The sequence below is a fragment of the Schistocerca americana genome, chromosome 5 (genome assembly GCF_021461395.2).
Source record: "Schistocerca americana isolate TAMUIC-IGC-003095 chromosome 5, iqSchAmer2.1, whole genome shotgun sequence".
NCBI lineage: Eukaryota > Metazoa > Arthropoda > Insecta > Orthoptera > Acrididae > Schistocerca > Schistocerca americana.
In genome coordinates, this window is record NC_060123.1 from 335,967,788 (window position 1) to 335,986,760 (window position 18,973).

Here is an 18,973-nt window from a genome sequence, read left to right on the forward strand (position 1 = left end):
AGGAATAGTGATACTGACAGTGAATTCTAACCTCACTTGTATAAGTCTGAATAGTGCAACCTGTGATCGTTAACAGTTAAGCAAATGTAAAATACTGAGCCGAATCAGAATGCACCTTCTGCCAGGATAGTGGCCACTCCTTCAGCAAGGTCCGGAAAGGCATGTGGGAGTAGGGGTTTGTTAGTTATTGGGAGCTCCAATGTTAGACGGGTCATGGAGGGCCTCAGGAACATAGCGGCCAGGGTGGGGAAGAAGTCCAACATTCACTCAGTGTGCTTGCTGGGGGGGGCCTTGTCCAGGATGTGCAAGAGGCTCTTCTGGCAGCTATAGAGCGTGCGGGTTGCAGCCAGCTGCAGATTGTTGCAAATGTCGGCACCAACAATGCTGTCGTCGGGGTTCCGAGGAATCCTTGGGTCCTTTCGACAGCTGGCTAAATTGGCGAAGGCGGCCTCCATCTCTCAAGGAGTGGAAGCCAAGCTGATAATGTGCAGCATCGTGCCCAAAGTGGACCGAGGTCCTCTGGTTTGGAGTCGAGTGGAGAATCTAAACCAGAGGTTATGTCAACTCTGTGACAAAAAGGGTTGTAGATTCCTTGACCTACGCTAGGCGGTGGAAGGTTGTAGGATGCCCCTCGATAGATCAGGGGTGCACTACACACAGGAAGCAGCTACATGGGTAGCACAGTACTTGTGGTGTGCACATGGGGGTTTTTTACATTAGGTTCCTCCCCACGAGAAACAAACCGTTGGCCTGAAAAATTACCAGTTCATGTCACTGATGTGTGTGTGCCAACTGTAAAAATTGTTAGTTCGCCTAAACAGGTCATTCCAAAGGATTTAAATATGCTTAATCTCGTGTTAGTAAACTACCGAAGTGTGTCTAACGAGATCCCCGAGTTACTCTCCAAAATAAAAAGTAGCAATGCCAATATTGTATTACGTACCTGATTCAGGAAGAGCTTACATAAACCTGAAACACAAAGGAAAAAGTGTAAAAAGGAACCTATCATTAAATGCAATCGTGGACCTGAGGTTTCACGATCAGAAGCTAAAGGAATGAAAGAATGCAAAAGCTGCTGGATTCTGCTGTGACGCTACTTCCCACATTCATCATCATGTGGCATCATTAAATAAAATGGATCCAGATATGTTTCTATTAAAATTTCTGAATATTTCTTTACCTCAGTGCAGAGTAACGGACACCCAGAGTGAAAAAAGTAAGAAAACAGTGACGATGCTATATACCATTAGAAAAGAGAATGGTGAAGTAGTGCCTGTTAGTCATGCCCTTTTCCAAGGGGTATCTGGCATGTCCATGAAGGAGGAAGGTTACCAGAGTAAAGGAGAGATGGCGACAGAACAGAAAGGATCTTAAGGAGATAACTGGTTATAAATGCAGAGAGAACCACTATGGAAGAGGGAATTTTACAAGAGGTTATTTGCCATCAGATCTCCCAGTCAGTAAAATGTTCAAGAGGTTCTGTGAAAAAAAAAAGAAAAAATCTACGACTAAAACAATGCTCCTTATAAAAATACAAGCAAGTATTTTACAAACATATCCTTGTATCATTCAGGACACCTCATACCAATACCTGCTCCACTTGTAAGTTTGGTTTAATGGTTGTAAAAGCAGAAACATGTCTACCACATAAGAATGAACTACGAACTAGACACATGTTCTATAATCTCGTGCAAAGTGGTTTATGATATAATGAAGGTAGATAATCCAACTTTCATTAAGATTTAGTATGACTTGCAGTAAAATCAGGCTATTCCAAAATTATCAGTCACTGAGGTTTTGTGCCCAATACAATCTGTGCATCATGATCAACAAAAAAAGGAAAGCATCTTTTTGTACATCTGGTTGGGGACAGAATCCTCAGGAGGATGCAGTGAAGTTGCTTTGGCTTTGCTGGGCTTTCTTTGTGACTTGTATTTAAAAAAAAATCACCAGTACTATACATCTAATCTTAAGATTCTTGAAACAGCAAAAAAAAAAAAAAAAAAAAAAAAACACTTGTATGATGGACGATGCTTAAAGCGTTCTTGGAAGGGAAAAAAAAAAGAAACTCATCACTTCTTCCCTGTTCATGACCATAGTGACATGCTATTGAATACAGATAGAACTGAAAATCTTAACAGAAAAAAAGAAAGCATCTTGTCTCCTGAAGAATATTATGATATTTTAGAAGAGCATGATACTCTCACAGTACTAAACACAGACTGGACTGTTAAAAATGTAAAAGTTAGTGCACAGAAAATACTAAAATGCAAGCTGCCTTTCAAAATGAACAGCCAGTGCGTCATCTCACACAAGAAAGCAAAAAAATATTAATGTGTCAGTAAGTGATACATACTCTGGAGGCTCTAACAACCCTACCACAACAAAGTTCAGAATTTAAGAACGATTGTGGTGTTGCTCACGCTGCTAAATACTGCATTTTCGGGCAACAACTAAGTTATTATGTGGCAGGTGTTATTAGAGCACAGTTAATAAAGTCATTTCATGTAATAATGAAAAAAAAAAACTAGACACTCATCTTTTCGTATTTCCAACGCTGGTCTCGTTGTAAAATCATGGCTCAATCGTTTAAAATCTAGGTGGTTATGACTCCAAGCTCGGATGCAAAGAGGCCTAAGTTTTATTCTGCTATATTCAAAAGTTTTGTAGATGCGCTTCACAAATCATTCTTGAAGATTACACTTTTGCTGGACAATGGTGATGTAAAAAAATAATCAGCACTCCGAATTTAAGTTACACTTCCTTTTAATTGCTTTTATTGCAATATCACATGACACACAAACATCACTTCACAATACAAAACATGCTTGAAAACATCTTCCCCACATTTTATAAGCCAACTACAAAATGCATCTTTCCAACATGACGTCTAAGACTTAACCCTCTCAAGGTCCAACTCTCTAACAACTCAACAACTAACTAACTATCGCTTACGCGCCCAAAAATCAGAGTTACAAGTACGTCAAAGATAATAGTGACAAAAAAAAAAATACACACATAAGAATAATATCATTGCAATATAAACATATCGATGTATCACAAACGAAATCAAATCTGAATGTTGTCTCAGAAATATGTTAAGTAGTTAACAGAAAAACAGTAGAATATTACTGGTATCGAGAGGTTCAGATGAGGTGCCGTAATGGTTACGTAATTGAAGTACCGTTACAAGACCCAGTGTAAGTTGACACCCTGAGACGAAAGAAACCATGCCATCCAACAGTACTAACATCCACCCTTCTACCAAAGCAAAATATGATAAGCAAAGAAAAGAAGAAAGACGTGTATTTTGAAAGTCCAGATGGTGCAAAGGAGTTTAACAAAGATGTCCTAAATGGATAATGTATAGATGTAAGAGGCTTGACAGTGACAGTGTTATTGTAGCATACAATACTTTCTTGTTATTCTTTTCACACTTCATGTAGGATTGATATTAATGATATAAGCTAAACAATTATGTTAAAATAATTATCATTGTTATGTTGTATTGTGCCATTGTATTTCTGTTATTAAGGTTTGTATTCTCAATAAAGTGAAAAAATATAAATTAAAAAAATGCTGAATGTAGTAATAGATGCAAAAATACACATTTAACAACAATGCAGACGTATTATAAACACTACAGCACATAAAAAATTAGTTTTTGAAAAAAAACATGGAATTAAAGAAGGCAACATAATTGATACCAGCAATAATTATAAGCATTTATTGACTTTTGAAAAAAAAAAGTGGAAAATTTGCATCTTAATTTATTGTTATAAAAATCAAATTTTAATATGTTTCATTACAATACTGTCAGTGAGATCCAGCAGTTATGTAAAAATTCAAATGCTGAAACACATCTATTCAGGTGAAAATAGAAACACTCATTTTATGAAAAACTGTATCTGTTGCATTTATCGAGTTTTGAAAAAATGTTCCTCAATTGAGTTCTGCAGTAAATTTTAGCTGTTAATAGAGCAGAAACTTTATCCAAAAACCACAAGCGGAGGAGGTATACTTGTACCTGGGAACATTCCAACTGGATTACATCATGGTCTGAAAGAGATCCTGGATCCATTAGTGTATTGTAACATGTACCCAGGAGCAGACCTATATTGAGATCGGAGTTTAGTAATGAAGAGTAGACTGAAGTTTAAGAGAATTGTGTAGTAGAATCAATGAGTAAAAAAGTGGGATAGTTAAGTACTTGAGGAATGACTAGATACGTTTGAAGTTCTGTAAGCTGTACACACTGCGATAATGAAAACCACAGCAGGCATTTCAGTTCAAGAGGAATGGAGATGACAGGCGTGGTGCAAGGAAGGTATCAGCAAAGAAACATTGGTAATGATAATTCCACTGGTAGACAAAAAAAGGAAGTTCAAGAATGTTGATGGGAAATATCAATACAGCAATACGTCGCTAAGGATTGAAATAAATAGGTAATGCAGGGACGCTTAGGTGAAATGGTTGCTGGAAAAATGTGAAGAAATCGAAAAAGAAATGGCAACTAGGACTGATTCAGTGAAGTTAAAAGCAAAGGTGGTACCATTAACAGTGCAGTTGGAATTCCTCTACTAAACACAGAGGACTGTATAGGTATAAAGAGTACATTGAAAGGTCTTGTTTGATGACATGATAGAAGTAGAAATGGAAGTTGATTTGGAAGACAGGGGATCCAGTGTAAGTAAGAGTTTAACAGAGTTCTGGATGCCTTTCAGTCAAATAATCCAGAAGGGACAAATTACAGTCCTTTAGCATTTGTAAAATCGTTGGCGAAAGTGAAAATGAGCCAACTACTCCGGTTGTTGTGTAGAAAATGACAGGAGACATACCATTTGACTTTCGGAAAAATATCGTCCACAGAGTCCGAAAGCCAGCAAGAGCAGATCAGTGCAAGAACTATTATACATTCAGCTTAACACCTCATACATCCAGGGTGTGTACACCCCAGGACTTCTGGGAAAAACCCGGGAATTTTTTCGTCTGGGAGAAAACCGGGAAAAACATGGGAATTTTTTTGAAATTTCGGGAATTTTTCATTGTTCTAGTTTTCAGTTAAATTTTTGTAATTTTAACTGATAAGCACTGATACTCTAATAAAAAATATTACTGTTTTTCGCTACTGCAGAGTAGACTACAACAATAAAACATAAACAATAAAAAATTTTAAACTTAAAGTTGGAAAGGAAATGCGTCTTTTACAACAAAACGCACGTTTGTTTGAGTTGCCAGTGGGCTCATGCCCATATGCAGATGAGTCGTGTATCAGCAGTAGCAACAAGCAGCCAGATGCTACTGGGAAAAATTTTTCTGGTGCACCCAAGGGGTAGTTCTAATGTTCCACTTGATTCTGAAAGCAATACTGAAGAAAAATCAAGACACATTCATAGGATCTGTTGACTTAAAAAATAGCATTTGACAATGTAAAACGGTTCAATTTATTCAAAATACAGAGAAAAGTAGGAGTGATCTACAGAAAAGGATGGGTAATATACAATATGTATAGGTACTAAGAGGGAAGAATAAGAAAGGAAGACAACAAATTGCATGGATTAAAAAGAGTTTGAGATACAGATGCAGCCTGTAGGTGCTACTGTTTACTATCTGCATTGCAGAGAAAATAAAATAAAAGTTCTTTTATATCCTGTGTAGCATTGGTAGAGACTGTTTCTCATCTCTTGCTCCGGTGGGAACACAGAACCATGGAAAACAAACACACATTGCTGTAAGTCTGCAATAGACTTGAGTTCACGAAGTGAACAAAGCATAACAAGTCCAGGACATAGCAGAGTTGGCGTAGCATTGCAACAGTTCCAGATCAGTAACCACTCAAGACCAGAAACAAACTAAGTCATCTTGTGTTGTAACGGCGACCGAAACGGTCACAGGGTTGTAGTGACACAAATGCGGTGGGACCTGCGGAGCGGCCCACGAACAACAACACAACGGGAGAGGACGGACACGACCAACGAAGGACCTTACGACACAAAACAAGAACAGACAACAGAGTCACAAACCAAACAAGACAACCACGTCCACTCATAAAGCGACACAAAAGTCAATACGCTGTCTAATGCGAGGCGATATGTCCTGAGACGCACACGAGGTTAGACTGGCAGGCTGAGCGACAGCCAGGCACTTAAGTACATGATCGGGGACGCCGCTATTGGCTGCTGCAACCACGTGTTCCACTGTGGTGCCCTCACTCCAAATGTGGGCCAGGAGGCATGCGCTGCCACAGCTTACGGCGCGATGGTACAGAGACCTCTATGGGTCTTCGATGTCCATGATGTCTGGCGGGGATTCAAATTCCGTGGTGCGCGGTACCAGATCTTGGCTGTGCATTGGTGCAATATGAACAGCTATAAAGTACAACAAGGAGTGAACCTGGATCACACGATCAGCGGCAGTCAGTCACCACCAGGTGGCGCCACATGACGCACATATATTGGCGGTGGCTTCCCTTCCAATGGCTGCCTGTAGACACTGCTTACTGCATTAGTACCTTTCACTAAAAAGGTTTGCTAATATATTCCAATCCTCAGTGAAAATGATGAAGAATGACAGGAGCTATGAATGGAATGATTAGTATGATGAATACAGAATATGGGCTGAGGGTAAACTGAAGAAAGACTAAAGTAATGAGGTTAATTATAAATTTAACCTCAAAATTTGTGACTGTGGAGTAGATGAAGTGATGGAATACTACTACCTTGGAAGCAAAACAACACACAATGGATAAAGCAGGGAATATTAAACATAAGCCATAATGTGAGGAAGAACATTCTTAGAATATACATTTGGGGCACAGTGTTGTGTGTTAGTGAAACTGTGCAAAGACAGGGAAAGAAGAAAACTGAAATAGTCAAGATGTGATCCTATAGGAGGATGTTGAAAATTAGGTGGTCTAATAAGGTAAGGAATGAGGTATTTTCCACAGTATCATTAATAAAGCTACATATGCTAAACACTGACAGTAAAAAGGGACAGCATGGTAAGACATATTTTAAGACATCAAGGAATAACTTCCATGATACTAGAGGGTAAAAACTGTAGGGGAAGTCTGATTGAAATCTGTGCAGCAAATAATTGAGGATGTGTGGTACTTTGAGATGAAGAAGGTGATGAGAGAGAAATTCATTGCAGGCTGCATAAAGCCATTCAAAAAACTGATGACTACAAAAAAAAATCTGCTGTACTATTTCTCTGTTTTGTGATTAATAAGCAGCCTCTTCTGTCATCTTTAGTCAGAACATTTGAGACTGTGATTACAGTTCTCCTTCTGTATTTAAAATAGTAATGAGATAACTCACTTAGTAATCTATGTTTTGTCATCTAAAATTTTGTAACAGAATTCATTGTCTTTCAGGCAGCAGCTACAGGAGAAAGAAGCTGCATTACAGCAACTTGAAAGTAAGCTAGTACAGCCTGAGGAAAGTGTATCTGATGAACATGATGATGCTGAAGTTAAGCAAAATGAGCAGTACAGTTTGCTAAATCAAGAACTTACAGAGGCAAAAGTAAGTTACTTCTGATTTGTTTCAGATTATGTAACAGTTACTGTGTGTGGTCATGATGATATTTTTCTCAGCAACATTTGCCCAGTTAATACTATATGCAAACATTTATTCTGAGTTAAAGTTATCAATTTAATATTTTCTTTAAAGGCTGTTATTGAGCAATTAAAGTTGCAAAACTCAGAATTACGTGTTGTTATGGAACAACAAAAGAGTCCGCCAGATGCTGCATCTGTTCACACTGACAAAGTCATTTCATCTCTCTCTGCGAGTATCCAACAGTTGGAGGCAGAGCGAGATAGTTTATTATCTCAGCTACAACAGGCCAAACAGAATAGCTCAGGTTAGTATTTGTTTTTACCATGTAGTAAGTTTCATTCATGAGACCCCCAAAATTGTAATAATGTTTCAGAGGGCAGGCTACCTATGTGATTTAAGGTAGTGTGATGTGGCAAATTTATGCATGATAAGTACTTACAAATTTTGGATAATAAATACACACAAGCTTTAGGTTTTGTGCCACAAGTGGAGGAAGGCTGAAAATAGACTTAAAAAATGTATCTTACAGTGTGGCAAGTGAAGGCAAGAATAAGTATTTGCACACAGTCAGACAATGTAGCACAAAAGGGGAAACCAACTGAAAAAATAATAATGAACAGAGAGTAATAAAAAAGAGAGGAAGATACCTAAGGAAAAATGGGCAGGATAACAAAAGCTTTTAGAATTTAAAAGCCCCACAATTATCCTGACTAGTCTTTCCTAATCTCTACCTTCTTGTATCTGCTCTCATTATAGTTTTCTGGCACTGAGTCTCCATTGTTTTATGTTATTATTCCATTCTTACCTTTTACTGTCTTCACATTAAGTAAGTAAAACCAACCTCAATCCATGGATGGTTTGGACACAAAGTGCTTTCCTGGGCTCCGTCCTATTGAGGGTGCAAGTGATTATCTTTCTTTTCCTTCAACTTTCAAACTGACATAACCAAACACATATGAGTAGCAACAATTTTTGTTGACTAGGGTCTTTGGTGCAACTTGGTATTTTTCAGACTGTCAGAGATGAAAGAAGTGGCAGGTGATAGAAAAGACCACTATGACTGACTGGGGATTGAACCTGCACCTTTGGATTTATATTCTAGTACTTAACCACTCAAAAAAGGAGCCTTCTTCAGAAGGACAGTTTCAAATAATCCACAGAAAATTTTAAAGGGAAGGTGTCAACACTAAGAGTTCAAAAGATAGTTTGCTGTTAAATGCAAAAGAGAGTGTGAATAGGTGGAAGTGATGTATTGAATGCCTCTGTGAGGGAGAGAAACTGCCTGCTGATGTGATAGAACAAGGTATGGGTGTAAATTTGCAGAACATACGTAATCCAGTAGGGTCATTCGTTGTCAAGGGGACCAAGTATCCGCACTTGACCATCACCAATCTAATGAAATTTGGTGTGAATGTTCCATATGGTCTTTAATGACTATATACCAAATTTCAGTCTACAATCTTCAGTGGTTGAATTTTTAAGGTCTTGTAAAGAGAGGCTACCCATTTCCATACCACATATAAAGGTGCAAATGTGCCAGATTTGCTAGGCTTTTTTAAAAGTTCTAGCAGAAATTTGGTCATTTCTTTCACTATAAAAAGACAACTTTTTAGGTGAATCACGCCATGGCAAAAATTAGGCATTTGGTCACCTAAATATGGATATAAGCCTCTAAAGTAACTAAAAAATTTGTCGCACTATTCTGAAAGCTACTCTGCTACTTTCCACATGAACCAATCATCCGAAAACTTTAGGCGATTGTTTCTACCTATGATGTCTATATATGGATCAAATTTAATTCACATTGGATGCCTAGATGAAAAGATGTGCATTTCCAAAGTTACCCAAAATTTTCTATGTGCAAATTTTAGGGTATTTTTGGGGGGAAAACATTCAACTGTGTCTTGTTCAATCCTTTTCTTCTTGCCAGAGCTAGAAAGAGCATGCTTTATGCTTTGAAAGCTATATTGTTTAATTTATGGAACTTGCATTTTTCAAACATTAATTTAACACATACCATAAAAACAAGTATAATGTACAACACAGCAAATTTGCAAAACAAAAATACTAAAGAGTCAGTTCCATTATTGGTTAAAAAGTTCTACAATTTTGTCAAAGGCAGATTGTCGATAACTGTATAGTCTTCCTAATGATGATGTTGATGGCGCTTCTTAAAGTCATGAAAATATGTTGTTCAGGAATCCAGCAGGTGTCTTTAGCAGTTGGCCAGTGGAAGGAATTAACAGAACTGTGTGGGTGCATAAAGCTGTTGAGGACATCTTGTTGTTCATGTGAAACTTCACACATTTTCAACCCACCAAAAATTGTCATACATGCGTGCAACATTCTCTCCTAGTTGTAAACTTGCAATTGAGATTGCTGGAATTTCTTCATCCACTTCGAAGGCATTAACAGTGAATGCTGTAGCATCATAGGAAACCCTTCTTACTCTGAGCTGATTACAATTAATTGGCTTAAATCTATGATTTTCTCTTGTTCCAGATATTGTATGTCACTTGTCAAACCTTGTTTGTTGACCAGGCTGTAATTTTTTTTAATGTCCTCTTTTGGTACACTATCATCACAGAATTTGAAGAAATTATATTGAGTCAATGTTTGGTTATATAAAGGCAATTACTGTAGATTGTTAAAAAAATTCGATTCAGCAGTACTGCCAAAATCCTTTTTGTGCCAACATAAATTTTTGAAATTCTTATGTTGAGTGCTGGACAATCACTAAAGTAATAAATATTCTTACTAGTTTCAATCTTTGTCTTTGAATATGCAATTAATTTTATTTGAAAGGCACAGACAACAATGTTATTATGACAGAGACAGTCATTGATCATATAAATGCTAGTACTCTGGGGCATTCTTTGCCACCAAAATAGACAACAAATGTATGTAATGTGGCCTGACTATTCACCCAACGAAATCCTTGCACAGTATCTTGATGATCAAATGAATAATTCTCAGCAGAATCCATCAATATAATTAATTCATTTTCTGCAAGATTTCTTTTTAGCTGCTTAAGGTATAAAATTTAGTATTTCGACACAAGATGGTGGCTTCTTAAACCGGTAATTTTCAAAATCGATGCCTCCAAGAAATCTTCCATTGTTTGTTCAGTGTCATAGTCTTTATAAGCATCTTCAAGAAAAGCCTGAAGTAGCATTTTTCCTGGACATTCCTCACAACTTTTCAGCATACACTCTTTTGATTCCAAACTGCATACAGTTTTTTCATCAAATCCTTGTAGTTATCTCGCATGGAAATTGGTGAAGCCAACATAATTCATATTTTAATGAATTGCACATACACATACTGAATGTGATCCAGAAGCACCAACTGTAGTACACCATTTCAGCCTGAGCTCACAAAATTTTGAGAAGTTCAGTTGATTTCCATATTGCAGAAAATAAGCAAGGAACATTTCTTTCAAGTTACAAAGGAGCAGGCATTTCTTCTTATGAATCTTTTCCCCATTTATTCTTACTGCAACCCAATCCTTTTTGCCTGGACATCAATGAGGAAACTCAACATCTTTAAAAAAAAAAAAAAAAAAAAAAAAAAAAAAAAAAAAAAAAAAGAGGACATCTCCCAATGGTAGTTTCCTAGCCTCCATCACCATTTTAGTTAAAACAGCAAATTCTTTAGCCATTTTTTCAATAGTCCAGCTATTTGAGAGCAGAGTCAAAATTTGATCTTTAATACAATTGCTTGAAGTCTGAAGTTTAATCTTAAATTTCTCAATTAAGATGCCCATATCTTTACATTTTTGGCACTCTTCCATTTGTATTTAAGCAATATCTGCTAAAGCTACAGCATTCACAGTTAATGCATTCGAAATGGATTAAGTAATTCCAGCAATCTCAATCGCAAGTTTACAACCAGGACAGTATTTTGCAAGTATGTATGACAATTTTTAGTGGGTTGGAAATGTGTGTGATGTTTCACTTGAACAACAAGATGTCATCTTCAGCATTATGCACACACATGGTTCTGCTTGTTCCCTCCAGTGGCCAACTGCTAAAGACACCTGATGGATTCCTGAACAACATATTTTTGTGACTTTAGAAGCACCACCTAGATCATCATCAGGAAGACTATACAGTTATCCACAATCTGTGCTTGACAAAATAGTAGAACTTTTTAACCAATAGTGGAACTGACGTTTTAGTATTTTTGCCTTGCAAATTTGCTGTATTGTGCATTATACTTGTTTTTATGGCATGTATTAAATTAATGTTTGAAACTGATTTATATACCCAAATAAAAAAAATAATTATGGGACTTAATGAGCACAGTACTTCAAGCAATACAGCTTTCAAAAACCGAGCGAGGTGGCGCAGTGGTTAGCACACTGGACTCGCATTCGGGAGGACGACGGTTCAATCCCGTCTCCGGCCATCCTGATTTAGGTTTTCCGTGATTTCCCTAAATCGTTCCAGGCGAATGCTGAGATGGTTCCTTTGAAAGGGCACGGCCGATTTCCTTCCCAATCCTTCCCTAACCCAAGCTTGCGCTCCGTCTCTAATGACCTCGTTGTCGATGGGACGTTAAACACTAACCACCACCACCACAGCTTTTAAACCTTAAGCATGCTCTTTCTAACTGTGTCAAGAAGAAGAGGACTGAACAAGACAGTTGAAATATCGCCCCCTAAAAATACCGTAAAATTTGCACGTAGAAAATTTTTGGCCAAATTTGGAAATGCACATCCTTTCCATCTAGGTATACAATGTGAATTAAATCTGATCCATATATAGACATCATAGGTAGAAATACCCGTCTGAAGTTTTGTTGTGAGTGGTTCATACGAAAAGTAGCAGTGGTCGGTCAAACCTTGGCTCTCAGAATAGCCCGACGAATTTTTTAGCCATTTTATATCTATATTTAGGTGTGGCCAAATCCCTAATTTTTGCTATGGTGTGATTCAGCCAAAAAGTTGTCTTGGTATATTAAAGCAAATGACCAAACATCTACTACAATAGCAAACTTGGCATATTTGCATCTTCATATGTAATGCGAAGATGAGTAGCCTCTTTTTACAAACCCCTAAAACTTCAACCACTGAAGATACTGGACTGAAATTTGTTATAGAACCATCAAAGTCTGTATAGAACCTTTACACCAAATTTAATTAAATTTGGAGATGGTCAAGTGGGGCACTTTTTTAATATTGGTCCCTTTGACGTGGAATGCCCCAGTATTAGATTGAGAGTGTGACAGAGCATTGGAAGACCTGCAGCCAAACAAAACAGATTGGCATGTTCCTGCACGCTTTCTAAAACAATTGAGGGATATGAGAACCAAACAGTTGTGAAAGTGTATGGAATATATGAGGTTGGCAATATTCCATATGACTTGTGGAAGAATATCGTCCACACAGTCCTAAAATAGCAAAGGCAGATGAGTGCAAAAGTCATCCCACAATCAGCTTGGCACCTGAACAGATAATATACAAAAGAATAGGGAGAAAAGTAATTGAGCATCTTAGATGATAAACAGTTTTGTAACATCCAATATACAATATGTTAAAGAACAAATAAGGAACAATAAGAATGGAAGACAAAGAGAGAAGTGATCAGATTCTAAAGGTTGTACAGCAGAGACGCAAGATTTCTCCTATACTACTTGTATATCGAAAAAGCAAAGAAGTAAATACAAAGAAAGGTTTAGGAATAATAAATTTTGGGTGGTAGGATATTAGTTATAAGATGCATAATCAGAATTTGAAACATTGTAATGGGCTAAAATATGTGATTTAATCTCAAGCAAATGAAGCCAGTTGTATTCTGGGAGGACTGATGTGTTAAACAACACAAATGTCATAATCTCCTGTAATTGACATTTACTTTTTTGGATGTATCGATGACTTTAGTGATCTCATTTGTGTGCCTATGTCATGGCAGGGATGTATTTATGTGCATGATATGAGGGTGCATTTTCTAGTACAAGAGCTCTGTTTCTGAAATGCTTGAAGTTTTTCAGTATCCCATCAGTTCCATAAAATGCACTTTTGTATAGATAGTGTATACCATCTCCCATGAAACTCCTTTGTAATTAAAAGCTAAAACCACATTCTCTCTATAGATGTGTGTTCTGTTACAAATATTTTATGTCACATTACACAAATTATGGTTGTGATGGCTGACCACTCAATCTGGTTTGCTGTGTTTCATTTGTATACTACCTAACAGCCCACCTTAACCATTGACGGTGTTTGTTTTAGAATAAATATGAACTATGGAACTTCTATGAGATGCTAGGTAAATAAACCTCCACTCACATAGAACTCTACTTGCTGTAGTAAGCCTCATTCAACTGGAGTACAACTGGTGCCCCAAAGGTGACCTTCTGACAATTGGTGGCCAGTTATCTATTCCATAAGCATGTAACATATGTTGAGGGTTTTTTTTTCTCTCTCTCCAAGTGTCTTAAGTGAACTTCCCTACTCACATTGACACACATTGTTCAACTGTCATACCTTGTAATGGTTACTGAAGCTTCCACATTGTTTGCTGTTAATAGAGGATGTTGGTCTGAACAGCCAGCAGATCTGTAAACACGGATTCATGACGCTCAAACTCACCAATTGGAGGCCTTCTGTCGTACATGTTTGCGATTTAACATGGCAAAAGAGAGACAGGTGGATAATCGAATGCTAAGAATTTGACAAGCATCCTACAACAATGACTGAGTATGGTTGGCAAACTACAAAGGAAATAGTCATATACCTTAATAGATTATCTGTTGTGATGTCAGACATATGGGTGAAATGGTCAACTGGGCCACTAATTGCTTCCATGATAAACATAAACTTACCTTACTAATGGGTGCTTTCAGCACCAACCACTGTATTACTAAACATATAGATCCAAAAGTGGCACTATACTTCCAGCATGTTAATGAATTTGTGTTACAGAATGATGATGCAAGCATTGTCAAAGATCTCTTATGTGCACGGTAATTTCCCTCCCTCCCTACCTTCCTTCCCTCCTTCCTCTTACTATTAATGATGTGGATGGGGCATTTGGACTTTGAATGCAAATAGAAGCTGTGGGGAATGGCATTCTTCAGGGATATAGTAGTATTTTATTTGATGCCGCAGCATGTAGAATCTCATTTCATAGTACTTATCAGCAGCACTATGTACACATTTCAGGCATGTAATATTATTTAATTACTCTTTGAAAATAAACTATTTATTAACAGATAAAAAAATCTACTCACACATGTAAAAAATATTTAAGTTTGCAAGCTTTTGGAACCAGTGGCTCCTCCTCCTGGCAGAACGGTTGAAGTGGAAGGAAGAGTGGTGATGGAAAAGTACTGGTGAGGTTTAGGAAGAGAGGTAGATTTCAGAAAAGTCACTCCGAACCCCAGGTCTGGGAAGACTTATCGGATGGGGCGAGAAAGAAGGAATTAATCTGTATGTAACATATTTCTTTGTGCTCCTATAGGTTACATATGCACCACATTTAATTAATTTATCATACTTCATTAATGTCACCACAACCATTATCTTACACAGCTGTAAACTTAGTTACTTAAATGAGTTAAAAAGATTCTTACCATTTGTCAGTAAGCTCCACATGTCTTTATTTTCAGTCTATAATTACAGCATATTAACCTCAGACTTTAGATTTCAGTCAATAATGAGACTGAATAAATAGCTGATGTCAGTAGTCAGTATACTGTAGTCCTACCTTGAAAAGCAGTACACAAACATTGATGTGGCAGGCAGTTATTGATTATGAAACATTACCAGTTTCAAACTACATGCCTCTCCTGTATTACTTATTAAAGATCATGTATCGGTGTCTTGCCAAATTTTTGAATCCTTATCTCCAAGTAAGTTAAGGACCCTCTGTTGGAATATTTTGATCCTAAAGTTTTGAGCATCCTGTGTTAAAAACTTTAAAATGTACAGTATATTGGATGGAAGTTTTCATTACTGGAATTATGTTGAATAACAAATGATTAGGATTTGACATTGTATCTTGTAGCTAGAGATTATGCAAATATTCACTTACAGATAACAGCCAGGCAGATGTGCCCACAATGCTGCATGAAGATCCAGTAGAAATGAAAGAAGCAATGGAGAAACTCCAGGAAAAATTCAAGAAAACCATGGAAGAAGTTGCTGAACTCTCTGAAGAAAAACAGAGACTTGAACATTTGGTTCTGCAGTTGCAAGGCGAAACGGAAACCATAGGTATAATAAGAAAAGATTTTGTTAGAGTTTTATTATCTGGTATTGGATTTTTGTAGCTGATGTGTCACTTCACATGCAGGAGAATACATTGCTCTGTATCAAGTGCAGCGGAATATTCTGCGACAGAGAGCTAAAGAAAATGATGAACAGTTGGCTCGAGTATCCAGAGACAGAGAAGAAATGAAAATGAAACTTCAAGAGCTGAGTGCACTTGTGAGAAACTTGGTGTCAGAAAAAGAAAGTTCACCAGAAAATATTGATGTTCACATAGATGAAAGTAAAGTGACACCTGTTTTTCACCAAGATGAAGCAGTTGTAGGTAAGAACATGACTTGATGAATTTCTCTGTGCCTATACATTCTAACTGTTTAATAGGTTCTAAAATGGTGAAAAAATACTTTTTAAATACATGGTTGATATTTCATTTTTTAAAAATAAATTCAACTTATGCTGCATTGATTCTGTGTCTACAGATATTAGTATTCCATCTGAGAGTGAAAGTCATCATCATGAAGTGGAAAAATCTGATGGTCCCGCCTTGCAAGAGAATGTGATGAATAAGGAAGCCACAGCTGAAAAAATTATAGCATTACTGTCTGAGATAGGAAGCAGTAATCTCGTGGATCCACAAACCACTGAAAACTTCCATCCGTGTCCATGGTGTTCTGGGAGACTCTTGACAGTTTGAAGTAGTATTCATAGTAATACTAAATTTTTTACTATAGACAGACCATCTGCATATCTGTATTTTGAGGATACTGCTGCTAATGATTATTTGTAAGTTAAAGTCTCATAATGAGATTAAATTGCAAAAAAAGTAGCAGTGTAAAGGTGAGAGACTGCAAATATGCTTCACTGAAGTTGTTTGGTAAGATTCCATTCCATATAATGTAGCTTACATTAGCTCTGTGAAGCAGCTCTCTCAGGTATCTGTAATACAATATATAAGGCCTCCTCACATCTTTCTTGTGAAGTGAGAACACAACAACATAATTCTGATAGCCAATTTTTGTACCTGTAAATTACGTAAAGTATATTTATCATCATTTTTAACCACATGATGCTGTTGTATCATCAAGGCAAGAATGGTTGAAAGCTGCATAAATCTAATAATGATAAGTTTATTTTTGCTTGAAGTTTTTGTAAAAAGTATTCTTAATATTAATTTTGTGCAGATGTAACATAGTTTTGTGTATATATGTAACATCTGTAAATTGTAAATAAAGTTAACTAAAATTACTTTTCACTGTCTTACACTTGCAAAGAAGAAACTGTTGATATGAATTACTTTTGTAATATTTATAAAAGAAAATACATGGACATTGAATTTAAAATTTAATTGTGTAATGTTTGTCTTTAATTATTATTCTTATCATGAAATAACATAAATACCTCAGCAGTGTGTGAGAAAAAAATTCCACTGAAATTGCTCATCAGATCAACTTAAATTAACTCTACCAACAACATTTGGCAGAAATCACACAGACCAGTATGGCCATTTATTCATATATAATTGCAGATCTTTCATTGAAGTCTAAACAGTCCTTTTTCTATATTGTAACAATTAACAAGAGCTCAAATTTCAGTGGTGAATTTTCAAAATTCTGACTGTGAAGCTTCCATATAGGTCATAAAGAAGACATTATCACTTTAATAATTTCATAATCTGAAACTTACCTTGTTATATAATAACTTTGTTTCTCTTCTTCAGGGCTGATAAATGTTGCCTCAAGTTTTGAATTACAACGGAGCTATAATTATCTTTATAAACAGAAGTGGATCGTGCAGGCAGCATCAGATATTAAATCATGTTAACACAATTTTCTTTTGAGATATATCCTGTATTTTGCCTTCAAAATAAACTTGTATATGAGAATATTTTTGCCTTCACAGCAGTTACATTACAAATTCTCTACAGGAAAATAAAATCTCTTATTTCCTATAAATATCATCCAAACAATGATTTCTTTCACAGTAATTGTTGCACTACAGTTTATTGTACAATTAATCATTATAAGCAAAATAGTAAACAAATTGTTTGATTTACTATTCTATAAATTTTACATAAAAATGTGAAAGTTAAATGAAACATTACTAGACACTGTAGTGTAATTTTTAAATAACTTTATTTTCAAATTTGTGGTTCTTGAAATTATTTAATCTGTGACAAATTAATGCTAAATCTCAAATTTACCTTAATCAAAATAACAAATTTACACTCATTTTTGTTTTATCATTGGTACATATGAAGTGAAATGCTTCACTTGATTAGGTTATAGTACCCCCCACCCACCCCCAGAATCTAACAAACACCAACATTTACAGGTGCAATACCACCAGCACACTGATGCAATCAAATCAATTGTGATAAAAGTTTTTACATTTATTGCAAGAAGAAAAAGATAGCAGTTATTTACTTATCGGACTAACGAATTTTTGTAACACTTACATTTTCTCCTTCTTTTCTTGAAACGCAGTTCATTTAGTCCTTTTTGACTCCTATACTGATATTCATTTGTGTTGTTTCACATTTTGTTGTACTTTCTCTCTCATCAAGTTACCATCATATTGTCCTTCTGTACAAACTGAATAGCAGCTGACCACCTCATTGAAATGTTACCATAGTGTCCTACAAAATTAGATTCCTAGGAGTGGTAAACAAAATCAGGTTTCTCTATCACATGACAAAATGTAGTAAATACATTATCATAATGAGCAACAGAAATGGAAGAGTTAAACAGCAGTCATATCATCAGAAAACTGAGGCGAGATTTCGTGATAGTGGATCAACTTAGGCTGCAGCAAAACAAGCTTAGTCCTTTTACGAACAAAAACAATCATCAATTACTACACTGAAACTTGTCATACATTTAAAAGCTAGGTCATCACAAATAGATCATAGAAAGCTCTCCATATAGACATCATGGTAAGTTTGTGGTGTTGTTGTTGCGGTTTGATCTTCAGTCTGAGGATTAATTTGATGCAGCTCTCCATGCTACTGTATGCTGTGCAACCCTCATCATCTCCAAGTAAATTCTGCAACCTACATCTGTCTGAATCTGCATACTGTATTCATCTCTTGGTCTCTCTGTAGGATTTTTACCCCCTAAACTTTCCTCCAGTGCTAAATTGGTGATCCCTTGATGTAGCAGGATGTCTCCTACCAACTGATCCCTTCTTCTAGTCAGGT

The 18,973-nt window shown here is 36.4% G+C and overlaps 1 protein-coding gene across 1 annotated transcript in view; it reads left to right on the forward strand.

The window, feature by feature from the left end:
• LOC124615331 (golgin subfamily A member 2-like) overlaps window positions 1-17,022 on the forward strand; it is a 120,609-nt gene extending 103,587 nt beyond the window's left edge. The window contains exons 10-14 of the mRNA XM_047143130.1: window positions 7,376-7,526; window positions 7,674-7,866; window positions 15,604-15,783; window positions 15,863-16,102; window positions 16,257-17,022. Coding sequence (XP_046999086.1) covers window positions 7,376-7,526; window positions 7,674-7,866; window positions 15,604-15,783; window positions 15,863-16,102; window positions 16,257-16,471 — 979 coding nt within the window. The 3' untranslated portion in view covers window positions 16,472-17,022. The remainder of the gene's footprint in view (window positions 1-7,375; window positions 7,527-7,673; window positions 7,867-15,603; window positions 15,784-15,862; window positions 16,103-16,256) is intronic.
• Window positions 17,023-18,973: the final 1,951 nt, after the last annotated feature.